Genomic DNA, 23,589 nt, shown 5'->3' with positions numbered 1-23,589 from the left:
AGGAAGCTTTCATAGGATGGTAGTGACTAAACAAAACGGGGGACAGGAAGCAATGGTGACATAAGGTGCACAGCTACATTTTTTTTTTTTTTTTTATCTAGGAGGGTTTAATATCACTTTAAGAAAAAGCCTGGGTGCCAAGTATCTGCTCTGTGCAGTCAAATATTTAGGTTCCTATATTTTGCAGCCATCATCATTATCAAACATATGAATATCTCGAGGTCATTAGTAAGATTAAAAACGTAATCATTTGCAACATACAAGTAAGACAGGTTAACTTAAATAGCATGCCATTTACAAAAATGACAAAGAAATTAGTTTTACTAATATGTTTTACATTTTCACAGCACACAAAAAAAGTTGTAGGTGAAATTCTACCGTAAAGAAATCTAATAGGCAAGCAAAATGTTATCTAAAGCACAATAAGCTATCAAGATAATTGAAAACAATCAGTATTACGGATATGCGATAAGTCACCTGATTGGCTCTTTTTCAGCGGACTTGCAGCACACCCACATCCCCCCCCCCCCCCTTCAAGTTCAGCTTTAACCATTTTTTTTTCTTTTTTTTAATTAACATGGCAGTTCCTGCCCATGCCTCATTATGATGGCTTAAAGCACAGTTCATGCAAGATCACCAAGAAAATCTGTAAAATGCATCCAGTTTAGCTTTTGCGCCTGGTTAGCTACAATACATGCACATATACCTGTCAATTAAAAGGCAGTAAGTATTTTTTTTAACGAATGATATATATTTTTTGACATGCCCATTTTATGTATACATAGTGCACACATTTCATCTACATATCAAATTTCAACTTTATACCTTTAAAGTAATATTAAACCTAAGTTCAAAAATGTAATATATTGCAGCTTACCAAGCCTTGGATGCAGTCTATCTTTTTTTAGGCTTTTTCCCTCTGGTTTCACCTGCTGATCTGGCCAGTAACATACCTCCTGTATTAGAGTGCCCCACTCTGGATGAAGGAGCTCAGTGGGCACCCTTTGACAGGAACATTGTCAGTCTACAGGGAGGAGGTATTAGATGTACTAGCAGGTTTAGATAAACTAACAAACTGAAGCCAAACTCCAGCTAATACTTTATAAGTAGTTACAGCAAACAGTTTTGTTTCTTTTGGGATAAAGGTTTTACATTAATAAAAGCTGATCATTGTAAGCACCCCTGTCAGTGGCAAATTGTCTGTCTCATCCCTGTAACTGCTACATCTACAGGACAGCTTGTTCTGTGAAAAACAACAGACTTACTGGTGATATCACCAGGTGAAAATAAAAGGGAAGAAAGCCTAAAAAAAAAAAACACCTAATACAGCCATCACATCTAAGAATTGGTAAGCTATAATATAATAAAGGTTTGCTTTTGAGTTTATTACCGCTTCAAATATACAGTGCCTTGAAAAAGTATTCATGCCCCTTGATATGTTCCACAGTTTGTCAAGTTACAATCAAAAATGTAAACGTATTTTATTGGGATTTTATATGATAGACGAACACAAAGTGGCACATAATTATGAAGTGGAAGGAAAATAATAAATGATTTTCAACATTTTTTACAGATAAATATCTGAAAAGTATGGCGTGCATTTTTTCAGCCCCCCCCCCCACCTGGAGTCAAGACTTTGTAGAGTGAACTGTTCCTGCAATTACAGCTGCAAGTCTTTTTGGGTGTCTCTACAACCTTTGCACATCTAGAGAGTGAAATGTTTATCCACTCTTCTTTGCACAATAGCTCAAGCTCTGTCAGATTGGATGGAGAGTGTCTGTGAACAGCAATTTTTAAGTCTTGCCACAGATTTTCAATTTGATTTAGGTCTGGACTTTTTTTGGGGGGGAAATATTGTTTGTTTTCTTGGTTATACAGTACAAAAAAACAGGCAAATATAACCCAGGGTCCAAAACCCGGCCTATCTATACAAAAACAACCTAACTATGGAACATTATCCCTCCCTAACTCCCCCCTTAGGTGTGGACTTTGACTGGGCCATGCTAACACATGAATATGCTTTGATCTAAACCATTCCATTGTAGCTCTGGCTGTATGTTTAGGGTCGTTGTCCTGCTGGAAGGTGAACCTCCGCCCCAGTCTAAATAAATTTTCTTCTAAGATTGCCCTGTATTTGGCTCCATCCATCTTCCCTTCAACTCTGACCAGAGTTTCTGTCCCTGCTGAAGAAAAGCATCCCCATAGCATGATGCAGCCACCACTATGTTTCACGGTGGGGATGGTGTGTTCAGGGTGATGTGCAGTGTTAGTTTTCCACCACACATAGTGTTTTGCTTTTAGACCAAAAAGTAAAATTTTGGCCTCATCTGACCAGAGCACCTTCTTCCACATGCTTGCAAGAAGCCATGTGGGGGACACAGCAAACTGCAAACGAAACTTATGGCTTTCTTCTTGCCACTCTTCCAGAAAGGCCAGATTTGTGGAGTGCGAGACTAATAGTTGTCCTGTGGACAGATTCTCCCACCTGAGCTGTGGAGCTCTGCAGCTCCTCCAGAGTTGCAATGGGCCTCTTGGCTGCCTTTTCTGATTAATGCTCTCCTTGCCCGGCCTGTCAGTTTAGGTGGACGGCCATGTCTTGGTAGGTTTTCAGTTGTGCCATACCCTTTCTCATTTTTGGATGATGGATTGAACAGGATTGAACAGTGCTCTGTGAGATGTTCAAAGCTTGGGATTTTTTTAATAACCTAACCCTGCTTTAAATTTATCCACAACTTTATCCCTGACCTGTCTGGTGTGTTCCTTGGCCTTCATGATGCTATTTGCTCACTAATGTTCCCTAACAAACCTCTGAGGGCTTCACAGAATAGCTGTATTTATACTGAAATTAAATTGCACACTGGTGGACTCTATTTAATAATTAGGTGACTTCTGAAGGCAATTGATTCCACTAGATTTTAGTTCGGGTTATCAGAGTACAGGGGGGCTGAATACAAATGCACGCCACATTTTTCAGATATTTGTAAAAAATTTTGAAAACAATTTTCCTTCCACTTCACAATTATGTGCCACTTTGTGTTGGTCTATCACAAAAATCCAACTAAAATACATTTAAATTTTTGGTTGTAACATGACAAAATTTGGAAAATTTCAAGGAGTATGAATATTTTTTCAAGGCACTGTAAAAGAATAACATGATAAAGAATAAGCGGTCTATTTATAAAAAAAAAAAAAAAAAAAAAAAAAAAAAAAAAAAAAAGCATGACCATTGCACTTTTTTTTTTTTTTTTTTTTTTTTTTTTTTAAAGTGCAGCTGCAGGGAAATCGAATGGTGCAAAAAATGTCCTGCAATTGAAAAAGTGCTGTGTTTTCAGATGGGAGTGCCTTTAAGATCGAATGGCAGCCCCGTGCATCTACAAAAGAACAGCCTGGTTTGGCTGCAGGTACGGAAAGAGGTGCAATTTACATGCTGCCCTGCACAACTCACAAAAGTGTGAACCTAGCATTATTTGCAATAGTAAAATACCACATTATGACCACCAGATGAATCTGAGGAGCACAGGATATACAGGTGAAACTCGAAAAATTAGAATATCGTGGAAAAGTTAGTTTCACCTTTTAAGTTGCATTACTGAAATAAATTAATATATGAGATAGACTCATTACATGCAAAGCAAGATAGTTCAAGCCGTGATTTGTCATAATTGTGATGATTATGGCTTACAGCTCATGAATAACCCAAATCCACAATTTCAGAAAATTAGACTATTACATGCAATCAATAAAACAAGGATTGTACATAGAACATTATCGGACCTCTGAAAAGTATAAGCATGCATATGTACTCAGTACTTAGTTTGGGCCCCTTTTGCAGCAATTACTGCCTCAATGCAGCGTGGCATGGAAGCTATCAGCCTGTGGCACTGCTGAGGTGTTATGGAAGACCAGGATGCTTCAATAGCGGCCTTCAGCTCTTCTGCATTGTCGGTCTTAGGTCTCATCTTTCTCTTGGCAATGCCCCATAGATTCTCTATGGGGTTGAGGTCAGACGAGTTTGCTGGCCAATCAAGCACAGTAATCCCACGGTCATTGAACCAGGTTTTGGTGCTTTTGGCAGTGTGGGCAGGTGCCAAGTCCTGCTGGAAAATGAAGTCAGCATCCCCCATAAAGCTCGTCTGCGGAAGGAAACATGAAGTGCTCCAAAATCTCCTGGTAGACGGCTGCGTTGACCCTGGACTTAATGAAGCACAGTGGACCAACACCAGCAGATGACATGGCTCCCCAAATCAACACAGACTGTGGAAACTTCACACTGGACTTAAAGCATCTTGCAGTGTGTGCCTCTCCATTCTTCCTCCATACTCTGGGTCCTTGGTTTCCAAATGAGATGCAAACGTTGCTCTCATCAGAAAAGAGGACTTTGGACCACTGAGCAGGTCTGTTTTTCTTTAGCCCAGGTAAGACGCTTCCGACGTTGTTTATTGTTCAGGAGCGACTTGACAAGAGGAATACGACATTTGAAGCCCATGTCCAGGATCCGTCTGTGTGTGTCCCCAACACTTCTGAATGGCCTTTTCCTGACAATCCTCTCCAGGCTGCGGTCATCCCTGCTGCTTGTGCATCTTTTTCTTCCACACTTTTCCCTTCCACATAACTCTCTATTAATGTGGTTTGATACAGTACTTTGGGAACATCCAACTTCTTTTGCAATTACCTTTTGAGGCTTTCCCTCCTTATGGAGGGTGTCAGTGATGGTTTTCTGCACAACTGTCAGGTCAGCAGTCTTTCCCATGATTGTGATTCCTACTGAATCAGACTGAGAGACCATTTAAAGGCTCAGGACCCCTTTGCAGGTGTTATGGCTTAATTAGCTGATTAGAGTGGGACACTTTGATCCTAGTATATTGCTCCTTTTCACAATATTAAAATTTTCTGAGATTGTGGATTTGGGGTTTTCATGAGCTGTAAGCCATAATCATCACAATTATGACAAATCACGGCTTGAACTATCTTGCTTTGCATGTAATGAGTGAGTCTATCTCATATATTAGTTTCACCTTTTAAGTTGCATGACTGAAATAAATCAACTTTTGCATGATATTCTAATTTTTCGAGTTTCACCTGTATGTTTTTGACAAGCGATACAATGTAACAAATTCTTAGAAAATGCTAAAGGGAATTAGCAAATAAATATAAACATTGTTTTTGCCCAATTCATATTGAACAAATGTACATGCAGCTTCACAGGATGAATGGCTATGCAATTTATTTTATAAATAGACCCCTAAGTGTATCAGCACATATAAAACACCTGAACACTAAATCATGCATTTCAGTTTTACCACATTTTTTATTATCTAATCACAGCATAGAAAATCAGCTGATACAGTCAGAGGAAAATGACCCGTTAAAGCTCATAAAATGTGCAAATAAATAGGTTCAGAGTAGACTAGACTATGGGAAATGGATATTGACAGAAAGGCTATGTTATAATGTAATCCTTCTAATGTTACAAGGGAAGGATGAGAGATTATTTTACAAGCATGACATGAATATACTGCTAAATAATTGAGACTTTCAGGGGACAGTGACATATTCACATTTATTCATGGACCAGTGGTTCTAATTTTATCTCAGAATTAAATGCTACTTTAATTAGAACTGGGAGTGCATTAAAGATAATCTCATTTTATGCCCCTCCTCAACTGGAAATGATTCCAGACTGTATCTTACAACAGCCACACAATGACCAATACGTTAAACACACATGCATTTTTAGTTAAAATATCTAAAAAAGTCCTACAGTTCCCATAATACTGTTAGGGCAATCTGCTAAGCCATGGATGGCAGGATGCTAGCTAGAAAACCATGGCAGTAATGTAATTGTATTTAGCAAATGAAAATTAAATAAAGTCCGTGTTAGGACTCACATTTCCAAACTAAGGATCCTCCTGGATACTAGGTACATCATAAATGGGGAAGTGTTAACCTTTAAGCAAACTATTCCCTTCTTTGAAACCTCCACCACCAATGTACTGTGTCACTGCCCAAAGCTTAAGCAACCTGTCACCAGGTACAGGAACTCTCCCATGGTAGCAGTTGTATAAAAAGTTGGCATTTGCAAAAGGAACTTGGGAGTGAGTCAGGGACACCTGGACAGAGCTGGCACCTTATGATGCTAAGAAAACAGGTGGAATTCGTTCCAGCACTGGCTATTGTACTTGTTTACTTTAGAGAACCATCATATTTTTACTGCTTTGTCCCCACAAGACAAGCAGTGGTAAGAGGAATGCAGAGGGAGGGCATGTCAGCCTCCACATCTTGCTGTTACTGGTTTATTTTGCAAGACTTGAGAAACATGTCATCCATTTTATGGTTTCTTTGAAGGAAAACGACCAGCACTCTTTTGTTGTCCATCATGGTATGCTAAATAGAGAGACTATTATGCCAAATTATATTACGAATTAAAATATCATCAGATGTTTGATTTGCTCATTCTGAATTTGTCAGTGTATACACAAAAGCCCAAAAAAGGTAGACTATTTAAACTCTAGTGTAGCTGCACGTGCAGATAAATTTGAGCTAAATTAGTGACAACTGATAACCAGTTTAAATAAAAAAAGTATGCAATGTGTATAAATGCCCCATGTGCAAGAATCCACTATGTGGTGTTCCATTACCACAAATAAAATACAGTAACGCCCCCCCTTCCCCCAAAAGAAAAATTGTTAATAGTGGTAAAATGTAGGTCAGGGGTGCTCAACCTGTTGCCCGTGGAGCCCTCTGATGTGGCCTGCAACCTCATGCTCTGAGATGCCAAGCCCAGATCACGGGTTAGCAACCCGCCATCCCAGAGTATCAAACTGAATGCAGCTGGTGCTGGTAACAGAGGAAGCAAGTGGCCGAAGAGGGAGCAGAATCTTCCTCTGTAGCACCAGCTCTTGTCCCAGGCAGACTGATACCAAGTGCACTTTGCCTAGGACCTTTCTAGCAGCCGAAGGATTCCAGCAGAAGCTGGAAGAGGTCAGTTTATTAAACATCACATAGTTTCACAATGGGCATATTAGCAGTTTTAAAAAAGGGTTATAAAGGCTGCTTTCACGCTGATCTGCAAGTGCAGCACAGTGCACCTGCAGGTTATCTGCACAGAGCCATAGACTTCTATTATATCCTGGTGCGATGACAGCGCACCAAAACTCCGGAATAAAGAAGTCTTCGTGCGCTTTCATAAAGTGCACCACACCTGCAAGATATAATAGAAGTCTATGGAAAAGTGCAGTTAACCCACAGGAAAGCCGCAGGTGCGCTGCACCCATGGTTCAGGTAAACTGCAGCGCATCAGTGAAAAAGACGCATTATAAGGAATTCAGAACAGTAAGAGCTTGTTTAGATTCACTGTTTAGGGGGTAGTAAAACTCCATAGTTGAGATGTGGTTTTACCACATCCCACCAAACCACTGGTGTAATGTCAGGGGTCACAATGGTGACCCCCACCCTATGCTTCATGGGGTCCCATGTGAATTCCGTCACTTTTTTTTTTTTTCCACTTGGACAGGAGGGGCGGCATATACAGGAACTAATCCTCTCCATTTTTCTCCTGCGACCGTTGAAAGCCAGCTGCTTCTCCTCTCCTTCCCGCCAGTATTCAATGGCTTCAGGAGGAAAATAGTCATTATGCTATTCAAAACACATACACACAAAAAAAATAAATAAATCGAAATTTTGGACCATTTCATTTCATTGTGGAACGTCACGTTTGCCATATGACTTAAAGTTGTCCTCGCTCTTCAAAAAGTTCAGCACCCCTGCTGTAGGTAACTGGATAATATACAAAGCATTTTCACATCACATCTTCACATCAAACATTCCACTATTTAAAAAGGTATCTAAACACAACAACAAATGTTGAGAGTTTTGAAGTTTACCATGTGGCGGTTGTATAAGTTTTCTTCCCCCCCCCCCCCCACACTTTTCCCATTTTTATTTAACATGCTAATCCTGCCTGTAACTCACTTCCTGTCCTTGGATGATAAACCATACTACTCTGCATTGTCCCCCTAGGTCAGGGAGTGTGTTAGGACTATACAGAACACCTCCCTTTCTTCTCAATAACAAGGGGAGGTGTTATGTAGTCCACAGAGATGGCATGGAACAACGCTAATTGATAACAGTCCAGAAGCAGATAGAAGAAGTTATAAGCTCACACGATTTCTAGCTGGATGAACAGCTATTGTTTGCAAAAGGTGAACAGATATAGTAAAACACCTTTAGTAATAATATTATTATACAGGATTTATATAGCGCCTACAGTTTGCTCAGCGCTTTACAATATAACGGGAGACAATACAGTTACAATGCAGTTCAATACAAGAGGGTTAGGAGGGCCATGCTCCTTGGAGCTTACAATCTAAAAGGGAGGGGCTAGTGGTACAAAAAGGTAGTAACTGTGGGGGATGGACTGGTAAGAGGAGTAGAAGAATCATTAGCTGAGAACAGGATAGGCTTCCCTGAAGAGATAGGTTTTCAGAGATCGCCTAAAAGTGAGCAGAGTAGGCGATAGTCTGATAAAATAGAGAAGAGAATTCCAGAGGATGGGGGAAGCTCTAGAGAAGTCCTGGAAATGAGCATGAGAGGAGGAGACAAGGGAGCTAGAGAGTAGGGGGTCGTGCGAGGAGCTGGAGTACGGTTTGGGTGATATTTGGAGACAAGATTGGTGATGTAATTTGGGGCAGAGTTATAAATGGCTTTATAGGTTATTGTTAATGTTCTGAATTTTATCCGTTGGGCAGCGGGAAGCCAGTGGAGGTATTGGCAGAGAGGGGTGGCATATACAGAACGGTTAGTAAGGTGGATGAGTCTGGCAGCAGCATTCATGATAGACTGAAGAGGGGATAGCCTGTGATGAGGTATGCCAATGAGGAGGGAGTTACAATAGTCAAGGCGAGAGATAACAAGGGAGTGAATAAGTTGCTTAGTAGTTTCCGAGGTTAAGAACGGTCTTATCTTGGAGATGTTGCGGAGGTGAATGCGAGAGGAGACTGAAGGGGTGAGGTGAGCAGTAGAAAGATAGATTTGTGTGTCATCAGCACAGAGATGGTACTTAAAGCCATGGGAGTTTATCAAGTGACCAAGGGAGGAGTTGTAGATGGAGAAGAGTAAAGGTCCAAGGACAGAACCTTGAGAGACCCCTACAGAAAGAGGGAGTGGAGAGGAGGAGCCAGAGTTATAGGTAACGCTGAAGGAGCGTTGCGATAGATAGGAGAACCAGGAGAGAGCAGAGTCTCAGAGGCCAAGAGAGTGGAGTTTTTTTTGAGGAGGAGCGGATGGTCGACAGTATCAAAAGCCACGGAGAGGTCAAGTAGTAAGAATACGGAGTAGTGGCCATTGGTTTTAGCGGTTAGTAGATCATTAGTGAGTTTTAGTAGGGCAGTTTCAGTGGAGTGTAGTGAGCAAAATCCAGACTGCAAAGGGTCAAGAAGGTTGTTGTCAGTGAGGTAGGAGCTCAGGCGATTGTAGACCAAACGTTCTAAGAGTTTAGAGGTAAAACGGGAGCAGGGAAATGGGTCTTAAGTTGTTCAGGTTGGTGGGGTCTAACGAGGGCTTTTTAAGCATGAGAGTGATGTGTGCATGCTTTAGAGGGGAAGGGAAGGCACCGTTAGAGAGGGAGAGATTGAAGATGTGAGTGAGGGAGCATAGGATGGAAGAAGAGGGTGACCGTAGTAGTTGTGAGGGGACAGGATTCAGGGGGCAGGTAGTGACACGGGCTTCTTAGAAAACCTTAGTGACCTCTTCAGTAGTAGCAAGGTCAAAAGAGGAAAGTGTTGAGGGAGGTTTAGTATAAGGTATGCTAAGTGGGATGGATGTCTGTGCAGTGGTGATGCCCCTACGAATTGCATCAATCTTGTTTTTAAAATGATTTGCAAACTCGTAATCAGTGAGTGAGGTACTGGGTGGAGGTGGAGAAAGTAGAGAGTTAAAAGTAGAGAAGAGGTGACGAGGACTGGATGACAAGCTATTGATGAGAGTGACAAAGTAGGCTTGTTCGGTAGCATGGAGGGTGGAATTGTATGTTAAGAAAGCAGATTTAAATAGGGCGAAAGCTACGCCACAATCGCTCCAGCGCACGACTATGTCATTTAAGATTTCTGGTGTCATCAGTCTGCCAAGGTTGTAATGGTTGGGGCCTAATACTTCATGTTGTTAGAGGAGCAAATGAGTCTAGTGTGGATGAAAGTGAACTGTTGTAGATAGCAGTGGCCAGGTCAGGGCAGGACAGGGGAGAGATTCTGTCAGAGGCAGTCAGTTGCAGAGTGGAAAGGAGCAGGGTTCAAGTTGTAAAGGTTTCTGCGGGTAATTGTTTGCTACTTGGAGGGATAGGTGTTTGAAGATGAGGACACTGTGAAGGTGATGAGATTATGATCAGAGAGAGGAAAGGGGGTGTTTGTGAGGTTGTAGGGAGTGCAACGTGCTATAGCTCAAGCTTGGAGAACCCCTTCAGCTGTCTTCCAGGGGGTGAAGACCCAGATGAATGCTATGTTGTTCAATGAACAGATGTCTAGTATTCTTCAGGATTCTCATCCGAGATTCCTTGAGGTTTGGAAACCTTGGATACATTATTCCTTGCCATCCCTGCCTCCTACTAGTTATAGCCTCCTATAGTCGCTGCCTATGCTAGCCCCAGATCCGTGATCCTTCTAGTTTCCCTTCTTTCATGTTTTCTTTATGATTCCCTTTTGTCTATTTTCTTTTCTTCTAACCTTTTTTCTTTTCTCTTCTTTTTCCGATATTATGTTGGCTTACTGCTGCTATTTGGTTCGGCTTTTTGCCGTCCCTTCTTGATGTCACTGGACATTTCGTTATTAAAAGCAGGATGTCTCTGTTTATGTGTTATTGTTCTGCTCTGCCCCTGCGAGGGCGTATTTTGAGCTTGTTATATTCTTAAACAAAACTTTAATAAAAATATTGAAACAGGAAAGATAACTCTTGTGCACCAAAATGAAAATTCTGGTATCGAAACGGAAACTTCAGGATGCAGTTGGCCGAAAACCGAAATGGATAGTTTTTAAAAATTAATTTATTAATATTTATTTTTGAAAAGCAATTTTTTTTGGAAAAAAATACACTTTAATGATTTAAAAAAAACCCAAAACAAACCACAATATAAACCCAATTTTTGTAAAATATGAAAGAGGATGTTACGCTGAGCAAATAGATACCCAACATGTCATGCTTTAAAATTGCGCACGCTCGTAGAACAGCATAAAACTACGGTATTTAAAAATCTCCATGGGTGATACATTAAAAATTTCTACTGGTTACCAGTTTAAAGTTAAAGAGGAGGTCTAGTGCTAGAATTATTGCTCTTGCTCTGACGTTTGTGGCAATACCTCAGATGTGTGGTTTGAACACCGTTTACTATGTTGAGATGGCCTACGTATATGTTCACCACTACGCGCAAGTACAGGGGCACTTTTAAACTTTTTTTATTTGTAATTTATTTAAATTAATTTTTTCTTTTTGCACTGTCCCTTTAAAAAATGCATGCATCCCTTGTGATAGAAATAAGCAGTGACAGGTCTTCTTTATGGTGAGATCTCGCATCAATAAGACCCCACATCTCTCCTTTACAATGCAAAGCATTAGATCAAAAAAAGCATTGATCTAGTGCCTTAAAAAAAATGGCCTTGTTTACAAGGCAACAGAACCGGAAGTGACGTAATGATGTTGCTCCGGTCCTCCAAGGGCATAGAGATGAGTGGAGGCCATCTTTCCATCACTTATCTCTAAGCCCAGCATCGGGATCGTTCGATGGTTTCTCAGGTAAGGCTGAGAGGCAGTGAGCGGGTGGTGGTGGGGTTATTTTCAGCACCTGTATCGCTACTTATTTTCATAACGGCCAAAGGCTGATGGGGGTGTTTTCAGCCGAAACATTTTGGCCACCAAAATTTTGGTGCATCCCTAATTTTCATAGATCAATAAAAACTTCTACAGGAAAAAAACTAGATCAAAAACAAAATAAAAACCTGATGTAAAATGCAAAATTGGGTTCTGTGCCACTACTTTGTTATCCTTGATTTATAGAATAACCTAAATCAAGTCCTCTGTTACCATATCATGGATTGGGTTAGTAATCATTTTATACCCCAATGCAGTTGAATATTACTACAAAAAACACCAAAATACCAAAATTTACTTACTGCTATATTAGAAAAACAAGGCACAAACTGATTAAAAATGTAGGATGTGAATATATGTAGAAGCCCTTAAAACCTATTTTGCATAGTCTCTTATTTATGCTGTAAGCAATCATTTTTATTTCAGTTCGACTTTGCTTCACGCAGTGGTTCAGAATAACTATAGATTGATTCAGCGCCCACTCACAACTTTCCAGTGCGATGCGTAGCACGTTGTGGTGCCATTCATTCAGAATTGCAGTGTTCAATGCAATGCACAGTAACTTACTACTGTTCATCGTGGTGTATTGCATTGCTAAAACTGGTGCATGTCAATGTTTTTAGGCATTTTTGGATTCACTGAAATTGGCTGCTTTAATTTAAAGAGCATTGAAACACAACATTTCATATTCATGATCTGTGCCTGCAATACCATGTACTTGTGTAAAAAAGTATCATGCTCTCTTTGTTTTGCTTCCTTTGTGTGATATTCTTGTGTTCCTGTCAGTCACTCTGCTTTCCTATTAAAAACTGACCACACTAAGCAGGAGAATACAGTGTGGTCAGGTCTCTAGCTATGCTGGGAACTCAGCCTGCTCTGCTCCAAAGATCAGATTTCTGCTGACACAATTCCCCCCCCCAAGCCTTTCACTGGGAAGTTCAGTATGCTGCTGCTTCTCCTCCCCCAGATCTTATCCATCTGACAACAGAGGTTATGTGATCACGCACAAAAATGGACAAAAAAAAAAAAAAAAAAAAAAGTGTTTATAATCCTTTTGAGATCTATACACAAATGTTTTGCCTTTCATTTCTATTTTAAACTGAATGGGTTGCTTTACAAGGTGAGGGTTTACATACACTTTAATATGCGATAACACAGTGCATCAGGATGCCAAGGTGTGAATGGGCCCCAAACAAACAGTTCACATAAAAAAACGGAGTCCCAGTATAGCTAGTCAAGTCGTAGTTCTTTCAGATACATAAATCACTGTGTCCAAGCTTTGATTCCCACCAATGACATTGTCTAACTAGAGTTTATACATTCCTCTCCCCCCTCCCATTTATCTCTGTATTCGTCCCACAACCACTCTCTAAATGGCTGCATAGTGTGAATGTGCTATAGAAATATGGGATATAAATATTGCAAACATAATAAAACATCAACTCACCCAAAACTGTGATGATCTTTTGGTCACTTTTCTGACCAAGGGCATTGGTCACTCTGCACACATATATCCCAGATACATTGTGAGTAACAGGGTAGTTGAAATATAGTGTATTATTGATAGACAACAAGCCTTCAGGCCAGACTCCATCTAACCTGTTTTAATGTAAAACACATTCAAATAAGACTTTGGCAGATTCAAAATATTTTACTACATCTTAAAACATAATTATGCTGGTGTGTACAATGAATAAATGATTTAATACAGTAGTCACTGATTTTGTTGTAATTATCACAGTTTCTAGAATTACATGAGAAAAACCGAAATGTTAAGGAAAAATCAAAATCATTTATAAGAAAGATGAAAGTACTAGATTTTTCTTTGCATACTGCTACTTAAACTAAATCATTGTTTCAGTGCTTGTCACACAATGATTAGGAAAGGCATGCTACTACCAGTGCAAACACTCACAGATTACACACAGATTATAAAGCAAGTATTCTCTATTAGGAAAGCCTGGGCTAAGGTTCAGTAGAATTTACCATGTTAGCCATTGATTAATGCAAAAATATAGGAGTTGAAGTGATCCCCTTTTTGGCTAAAACAAATTAATAAAGAATCATTCTATACATGAAGGTAAAAAACCTTCAGTGTGCAGCTCCCCCTCCCCCCTAATATTCAACTGAGCCTGATCGCGATCCTGTGATGTGTACAAGAGCAGAAACTCTTCTGGGTCTCTGCCTCCTCATTAGCTGAGGCACAACAGCAGCAGTATTTAACCCCTGCTGCTGTCAATCACAGCCAGTGAGGAATGAAGGGCCTACTGTACTCTGTGCGTCTCAGACACACAGAGGCGGCTCGTGAGTGAGCATGCACAAGTGCCTCCAGAACAAGCAGCTTGCTCTGGCGGAACACAATTTGGACCAGGAGAGCTGGCGGGGGACCCGAGAAGAGGAGGATTGGGGCTGCTCTGTGCAAAACAGCCCAGAGCAGGAAAAATGGACATGTTTGTTATTTAAAAAAAAAAAAAAAAAAAATCGGAACCTTTACAATCATTTGAAACTACTACCGTTACCATGGCTGTCTTCTGGGTCCTACACCAAGTGGCTGCCCATTGTATGGTAACCACAGCTGTGTGTTCACTCAGCATGGGCACTATTCACAGAATATCTAGCATTTTTCTGAATTAATGCAAGATGTTCTCTGACTTGATGCGGTGATTGGGGGGCAGTGACATCTCATCTCTTTATCTGGTCCAATCAGAGACTGCCTTGCATTCATTGCAAAAAACATAACTCTGGCAGTATGCAGCCTCTTGTGGTTACTATGCACCAGGACGATGAATACTACAGTAATTTCCAGCTTCAACAGGGTACACATAAGTATAGAGGGGTCAAGTGCATTGGGGTGCTTCGGTGTTAGGGGCATTTTGTTTTGTTGTAAAAACTTACCATTTACTGGAGAGAACCCAATGCACATCCTACATTTATATATGTTTTATCTATAACAAGTCTACTGTTGTAATCAATATCTCCTGCTGTAAACGCCATCATATTTCACTGTAACCAATTACCACCATCATTCTAGGCCAAGTAATCTTTACCCTTTAAATTTGTGTTTGTATGTTATCAACTTCTAGCTACCAGTATGTCCGAAAAGCCTTAAATGAATCTGTATAAATGACATACCACTGTTTGGCGCGGTCTGATTTTATCAGTATTTAAATCTGTTATGTGTTGGTAAACAGTAGCTTACAGGTATAATTTAACTGGTGAATGGGGGAGTCTGAAGACAAACAGGGAAAAATGATTAATACTTTATTCAAGTATGGGACAGATTAGCAACATTTACATATCATAACTCACTTGTCCTAAACAATGCCCCAAAGGCATATAGTATTCCTAGAACTCATAAATAAAATAGATCTTGGACTTAATTTTGCCAAGCACTCTCCATGAAAGCATTTTCTTTAGCCGTGATATAATCAGATTAGAGCCGATTTAATATTAAAACTCAATTAATCTGTTCTGCAAATTTAATTTTTGACACAATGTCGCACTGTGGCCAGAATAGAGAAGTCCTTATAATGAAAAAAATCCAATTTCCCTGTGTATAATGCTGAAACAAATTATTGGATTCCCAATATAAATCAGATAAACAAGCAATCATCTCAGAGTTTTCCACCAAGCTGATAGCTGCTGAAATGCAGCAAACTAGATAAACAGGGTAAGCTATATTCTAGTGCTGCCCATACATGGTTAGATTTCTTTTGGTCAGCCAGTGGGCTGAACTATGGAAAAAGGAGTCAGATCGTAAACAGCAAGGTCTGGCAGCTACTGTATTCAACAGCCGCAGAAGCTGCAGCTGCCTGAACACTCAAGCACTGACAGCATCTGATAGGATACAGTCACTTTTTGCCCAATAATTTTCCACCCTCCTCAGTTGATTTTTAAATTGACTTTTGTTGAGCTGTGCTGTAACAGTTTTAGTCGTGCAAATGTATTTTACCTTGCTTGAGGGTAGGTTCACACTCTAAAAACACAGTCCAGATGCATTCCGGATGCGTTTTTGTATGCACATTCCAGTGCGTTTTTGATGCGTTTCAGTGCGGTTTTTATGCATTCCAGTTACATTTTTTTCCCCTCTATTATTCATTTTAAATAGGGACATGTGCGTTCCAGTGCAGTTCTGTGCAGAAAAAAATGCAGCATGTTCTACTTTTTTTTTTTTGCAACTGGAACGCACTGGAACTGCAAGCGCTGATGTGAACTATGACATTGACAACCATATAACCTACTTTCTGTGCGTTTTGGATGCAAAAAAAAAACAAAAAAACTGGAGAGTGCAAAATCTGGAGCAGCTGTGCATGGTAGTCAATCCGCTTCTACCTTCAGCTTGTTCCATTAAGCTTTGACAAAAAAAAACTGGAAGTTGACTGGTTTCTATGCAGAGCAGCACCAGATTTTTCACTCTGCAGTTTTAGTAAATCAACCCCAATATACTGCAAACGACCAATAATTAGATGTGGTGACTGCATTAGTTTTCTTTTTTTTAGGCTTCTCAACCCCCCCCCCCCCCGGTTTGCACCTGGTGGTCTGGTCAGTAACACACCTTCTGTAATAGAGTGCCTACACTCTGGATGAATGAGCACAGGGGGCAAATCAGACAGCAGCGTTGTTAATCTAGGGGGAGGGGAGTGTTAGATGGACTCGCAGATTTAGATACACTAATAAATTGAAGTCAAATGCCAGCTCACCCTGCAGTTACATTAACAGTATGTCCATTTAGCTGCCGTTTATCAACAAGCAGTGGTAGATTAGGTCTTTGAAGTACAGTTTAAATATTTTTTTTTCAATGCAGTCACTTTGAAATTGAAAGTTAAAAAATCTATTTTCATTATTGCGATATTTATATTTTGAACTATTCGTATACCAACTAGTATTGTCTGTTTCATTTATTTCCGTAGCATTAGTGGGAGATGATAAAGATGGTACTTACATGTAAAGAAAATGATGTAATCATTACCTCACAGGAAGTTCTCTGTAGTGACTACTTTCTTTCTTTGCCAAGAACTGGGCATGTAAGAGGGCATTTCTGTTCCCACCTTAATATTCCCTCTCCTCTACTCACTTACAAGCTGCTTGTTTAACAAAGCTGACCTTTCTACTAAAATGGATGGGAGAACACAAAGCTGGACTGAGAGGAGTCACGAGGTTCTGGACAGTCATGAACTCTGCACTTAATACAAATGTAGGAGCATGATGACATACTCCGAGGGATGTCAGGATAGCCTATGATTTCTGACCGCTCAGTGACAAGTTCTCTTAGCCCTGGTTCACACCAGTACGGCTTTGAAGTATCGCTACTTCGCCTGCCTTCATGGCGGCTTGCTGACACTCTGTGCAACTTCATTTAACAGATGTCAATGCAGTTGCAATTAAGTCACAAAAATAGTGCAGAAGCCTTTTTCAAAGTTGCACCAATTTAAATGGTTCCATTGGAGCTAATGGGGTGCAACTTGTCATGTGACTTTGAACTCTCGTGTCACATGACAAGACGCACTTGTGTGAGCTAGGGTTTAAAACCACACCTCACTCACAGATATTTACTTTCACTGTACTGCCCCATGCACCTTTTGTCTGTTGAAGCTCTCAGAAATACTTAGCACTTCTGAGGGGTATCTAAACTTTTCCCCTTCCTTCCAAGATGCAATGATTGGGCCTGAGTGGTCAGTCGCCAGGCCCATGCACTGCTGTGAGGAACAGAAAAGGTTATTAACCCTATGTAAGCTCTGACACAGATTGTCAAATACATTACTCAGCGATTAGGGCTTCAGCAGGAAAACAGACAGACAATGGGGAAGTGCTAGGTAGGTAATTATCATTGGAGGTGGGGAAGGGGTGGTTTTGGACTCTTAGCTTTGGTACTACGTCACTTAACCCTGATTTTGCCTCACTAACTGCAGTTTTCGCCCCCACCAAGTTTCCTGGGCTTCGCATGCACTTTGGCATACTGGGGACCAGCATGGTGGGTGCCGCCGGACAGAGGGGAGGGAGATCAGCGAACACCTCTGTTACTGACTCCAAAAGCAACGTGTAACTGACCCGGAAATGGGGTCACTGTCCCCAGACACTATGGCTAGGGAAGAATCTAATGGAGTGTGATCTGCACTCCAGGAGATTCATCGGAAGGCAGGTGAGAAATCAGGGATCTTTTAGACCTCTGATGTCTCAAAGAAAATCTATCAACAAAAATGCATTACATAAGGGACTTTGTGTCCCCTATGTGATTAAAAAAAAAAAAAAGTACAAAAATTTAAAAAAAAAATTACAGTTCTATCCTGGAACGTTAAATCCCCCCAAATTCATGCACATACAAACATAACAAACAATACTGTTGACTGGGCTACACAGGTTACATATCGCCGCACATACCAGCCTGGCAACAAAAATTTAAAAAAAATATCCTATGGAACATATAGAGTACTGATGTTTGTTGCCATTTCACAGGCGCACACAAAAGTTTAGGTTTTGACAAGCTGGGTATCCATTTACTCAGCGCAAGCTAGGGTTACCACCTCATCCCTTTAAACCCGAACACAGATTCTGAGGCTAATTTAAAACACATGAGGCATTGAGTTTATTTACTACCTTAATCAGCCACAGAGCATGTGTAATTAATGTGTTCAGGTTTAAAGGGATGAGGTGGCAACCCGAGCGCAACCTCATCTTTTATATTTGGAAACTACCAGTATTTTATTTTCTAGGGTGTCTGCTTTCAGAAAATAAGTAATATGGGGATTTTACAAAAAAAAAAGAAAAAAATTACCTGGTCCATTTTATTTCTGTGGGCGATGGATTTGCATCAGCATTACATTTCAGCTGGACATTTTTACGGCCAACAAACCAATTTCCATCATAACCTGTTACTGAAACTTCAGGAGCATCTAGAAAACATAAAAAAGTACAAGCTTCAAGCTTTCTTCCCTCTTAGATTTAGATACGGCAGAAAAGGGTTAAATAACCTATCAAATTTGAATTGCGGTCTGTGTTCCCATTGGGGAAATTCATATATATATATATATATATATATATATATATATATATATATATATATATATATATATATATACACACATACATACATACACACACACACACATATATATATATACAGTCATGGCCGAAATTGTTGGCACCCTTGATATTTTTCCTGAAAATCAAGTATTTCACACAAAAAAGGTATTGCATTAACACATGTTTTGCTATACACATGTTTATTCCCTTTGTATGTATTGGAACAAATATAAAACAGAGGCAGAAAAGCAAATATGACATAATGTCACACAAAACCCCAAAAATGGGCTGGACAAAAGTATTGGCACCCTTAACTTAATATTTGGTTGCACACCCTTTGGAAAACATAACTGAAATCAGTCGCTTCCTATAACCATCAATAAGCTTCTGACACCTCTCACCCGGAATTTTGGACCACTCTTCCTTTGCAAACAGCTCCAGGTCTCTCTTATTGGAAGGACACCTTTTCCCAACAGCAATTTTAAGATCTCTCCACAGGTGTTCAATGGGATTTAGATCTGGGCTCATTGCTGGCCACTTCAGAACTCTCCAGCGCTTCTTTGCCATCCATTTCTGAGTGCTTTTTGACGTATGTTTGGGGTCATTGTCCTGCTGGAAGACCCAGGATCTTGGACGCAAACCCAGCTTTCTGACACTGGGCCCTACAGTGCGACCCAAAATCCTTTGGTAATCCTCAGATTTCATGATGCCTTGCACACAGTCAAGGCACCCAGTGCCAGAGGCAGCAAAACAACCCCAAAACATCATTGAACCTCCACCATATTTTACCGTAGGTACTGTGTTTTGTTCTTTGTAGGCCTCATTCCGTTTTCGGTAAACAGTAGAATGATGTGCTTTACCGAAAAGCTCTATCTTGGTCTCATCTGTCCACAAGACGTTTTCCCAGAAGGCTTTTGGCTTACTCAAGTACATTTTGGCAAACTGTAGTCTTGCTTTTTTATGTCTCTGTGTCAGCAGTGGGGTCCTCCTGGGTCTCCTGCCATAGCGTTTCATTTCATTTAAATGTCGACGGATAGTTCGCGCTGACACTGATGCTCCCTGAGCCTGCAGGACAGCTTGAATGTCTTTGGAACATGTTTGGGGCTGCTTATCCACCATCCGGACTATTCTGCGTTGCAATCTTTCATCAATTTTCCTCATCCGTCCACGACCAGGGAGATTAGCTACAGTGCCATGGGTTGCAAACTTCTTGATAATGTTGCGCACTGTGGACAAAGGCAAATCTAGTTCTCTGGAGATGGACTTGTAACCTTGAGATTGTTGATATTTTGCCACAATTTTGGTTCTCAGGTCCTCAGACAGTTCTCGTCTCCTCTTTCTGTTGTCCATGCTTAGTGTGGCACAGACAGACACACAATGCAAAGGTTAAGTGAACGTCTCTCCTTTTTATCTGCTTTCAGGTGTGATTTCTATATTGCCCACACCTGTTACTTGCCCCAGGTGAGTTTACAGGAGCATCACATGCTTGTAACATTCTTATTTATCCGCAGTTGTGAAAGGGTGCCAATACTTTTGTCCAGCCCATTTTTGGAGGTTTGTGTGACATTATGTCGAATTTGCTTTCTTTCCTCCCTTTTTTTGTTTTGTCCCAATACACACAAAGGGAATAAACATGTGTATAGCAAAACATGTGTTAATGCAATACGTTTCGTGAGAAATACATGATTTCCTGGAGAAATATCAAGGGTGCCAACAATTTCGGCCATGACTGTATATACACACACACACACACACACACACATACATACTGGTGACTATTTTCACTCAGAAAGAAGGTGAGTGGAAGATTAAGAATTTAGACTTGCCCTCTGAACAAGAGACGAGGGGAAATCTTACAAAGGAGACACTTGTTTCAGGGACGTCATTTTGGGAGATTTGCTCTAACTTCTTGTTGCGCCTCTGGGACAGAAGTGAAGGGAAATGTCCCCAATGGTACACAGACATGCAAATAAATAAACAGGTACAGATTTTAATCCTTCCTATAGTCTAGCCAAAACCTAAAAACAAACATTTTTGGCTATACATTCACTTTAAAAGTCCCTGGTGTGCACATCTGAATTGATAGCTAAAACTGGAGATTGCAAAATATGCTGCAGCTGTACATGGCAGCCAATCAGCTTCTAACTTCAGCTTGCTCAATTAAGCTTTGACAATAAAACCTGGAAGCTGATTGGTTTCTGTAAAGAGCTGCACCAGATTTTGCACTCTCCAGTTTTAGTAAATAAACCCTTTGGTGTTCCTGAAAGAAAAGGTGCCTACAGCTACAATGAATTTATAGCATTTACAATTCCAAGCATTATACGGGTAGCCTATGTACATATTTCAATTCAAAATGAACACCCGACACACTTTAAAGCCTGACTACAGTGTTCTTTTAACAGCTAACAAGTATATAGTATGCAACCTACTGTTACTCCTACCGCTACATTCAAACAATCAAAATACATATTAATATCATATATCTATAGCTTAGTTGTATATTTAGTAACAGGCATAAGTTATCATATAACCAAAAGAAAGATGTAGGAATATTGATGTGAGTTCATTAGTGTAATATGCAACATGCCTCATTTCCTATGTCTGGTAAGATGTGAATCTTAGCTCTCATTAAGGTGCGCATATCAAATGACAGCTTTGCACTGAACAGTCCAGCACTTTCAGAAATGTAGTGACAGCTTTATAAAGTAGGAAACTAAAACCCATTTACAGCTAGCTGTGCTGCTAATGGTGGGGCTCTCTGTGACCACTAGAGGGAGCTCTTGTAAGACAAAAAAGCACGTTGCTAGCAAGCTGCACGTTCACTCTAATGCAGAACTTCTGCCTAGTGGAGGCAACAAGCAGCTTCTTCCCCAGCAAAAGGTGAGGTGCAAAATTAAACATTTGTTTACCTCAAGGTACTGGGGACATTTTCCTGACCTCCCAGCTGCCCCCAGGGAAGGCAATGTCACTAGTGCCTTCCAAGGAGTTTTGGTAATTTTGGTAGGAAGAGGCCTCTTTCCCTTCTGATCTTGCAGTTTATTTATTTTTTTATTTACATGCACAGGTACTCTTGTACTCCTAAGATCTGGTTGCAGATGTCATAGATGGGCGGCAAAGAGAACGAAAAATAAGCGGTCCACTGAAGATGTGTTTTTTTTAATATATATTGCAGATAATTGAAGAGTGACTGTATGTTTTTACATAAGACTTTGCAGCCTGGGAAAGGAAACTCCATTCAAGGAAAGGTTACATAGTTACTCTGACTGAAAAAAAAGACAAAAGTCCATGCATTTCAACCATAAAAAAAAAAAAAAAAAGTTATAATCCTATACCCACAGTTGGTCCAGAGGAAGGCAAAAAAAACCCCAGCAAAACATGATCCAATTTGCTCCTGCTGGAAAAAAAATTCCTTCTTCATCCCCCGAGAGGCAATCGGATATTCCCTGGATCAACTTTACCTATAAATGTTAGTATCCAGTTATATTCTGTGTATCTAGGAAAGAATCCAGGCCTTTTTTAAAGCAATCCACTGAGCTGGCCAGAACCAACTCTTGAGGGAGTCTATTCCACATTTTCACAGCTCTCACTGTGAAGAAACCTTTCCGTGTTTGGAGATTACATTTCTTTACCTCCAGATGTAAAACAGTGCCACCTTGTCCTCTGATGACCTCAGGGTGAATAGCTCTACACCGAGTTCACTATATGAACCACTGATGTATTTATACATGTTGATCATATCCCCCCTTAATCTCCTCTACTTAAGAGAGAATAAATTCAGTTCCTCTAATCTTTCCTCATAGCTGAGCTCCTCCATGCCTCATCAGTTTGGTTGCCCTTCTTTGTACTTTCTCCAGTTCCCCAATGTTCTTTTTGTGAATTGGTGCCCAAAACTGAACTGCATATTCCAGATGAGGTCTTACTAATGATTTGTACCGGGGTAATATGATATCTCTCTGGAGTCTATACCTCTTTTATAATACAAGAGAGGATTTTGCTCACAGGTGACATGAACCATAAAGTTGTGAGGGTCTGAGTGGATGGAGGAATCTGTACTGCCAGCTCTTGTATTCAGACATCCACAGCACCCGTCGCTGTCTATATACCTGACTGCATCCTGCATTTGATTGGATGAAGTCAATGCTTGGCTAACAATTTGCTACCCAGCTAGTTGATTTTTAAAATTATGCTGCCAGGGCCACCCTTGGCTCAAACGTTGACCAATTCAGCAGGAACTATCAGAAATTTGAGCTATACAGTGCATCCAGAAAGTATTCACAGCGCTTAACTTTTGCCACATTTTGTTATGTTACAGCCTTATTTCAAAATGGATTAAATACATTTTTTTCCTCAACATTCTACAAACAATACCCCATAATACCGTGAAAGAAGTTTGTTTTGAAATCTTTGCAATTTATAAAAAAAAAAAACAAAAACAGTTGATTTTACATGATTAGGAACGGCATAAACCTGTCTATATAAAGTCCCACAGTTAACAGTGCATGTCAGAGCACAAATCAAGCCATGAAGTCTAAGGGATTGTCCGTAGATGTCTGAGACAGGAATGTATCAAGGCACAGATCTGGGAAAGGGTACAGAAAAATCTCTGCAGCATTGAAGGTCCCAATGAGTACAGTGGCCTCCATCTTCCGTAAATGGAAGAAGTTTGGAACCACCAGGAATCTTCCTAGAGCGGGCCACCCGGCCAACATAAGCGAT

The 23,589-nt window shown here is 40.4% G+C and overlaps 1 protein-coding gene across 3 annotated transcripts in view; it reads right to left on the bottom strand.

Moving 5' to 3' along the window:
• NECTIN3 (nectin cell adhesion molecule 3) overlaps positions 1-23,589 on the bottom strand; it is a 228,501-nt gene that overhangs the window by 93,345 nt on the left and 111,567 nt on the right. For all 3 annotated transcript variants that reach the window (XM_089659174.1, XM_089659176.1, XM_089659175.1), the window contains exons 4-5: positions 18,626-18,743; positions 13,301-13,452 (exon numbers count right to left, since the gene is read on the bottom strand). In XM_089659174.1, coding sequence (XP_089515300.1) covers positions 13,301-13,452; positions 18,626-18,743 — 270 coding nt within the window. The remainder of the gene's footprint in view (positions 1-13,300; positions 13,453-18,625; positions 18,744-23,589) is intronic.

Source organism: Staurois parvus, unplaced genomic scaffold, assembly GCF_062004578.1.
Source record: "Staurois parvus isolate SC_StPar_1 unplaced genomic scaffold, SC_StPar_1.0 ptg001134l, whole genome shotgun sequence".
NCBI classification, from domain to species: Eukaryota; Metazoa; Chordata; class Amphibia; order Anura; family Ranidae; genus Staurois; species Staurois parvus.
This window is presented reverse-complemented; position numbering and strand designations above follow the sequence as displayed.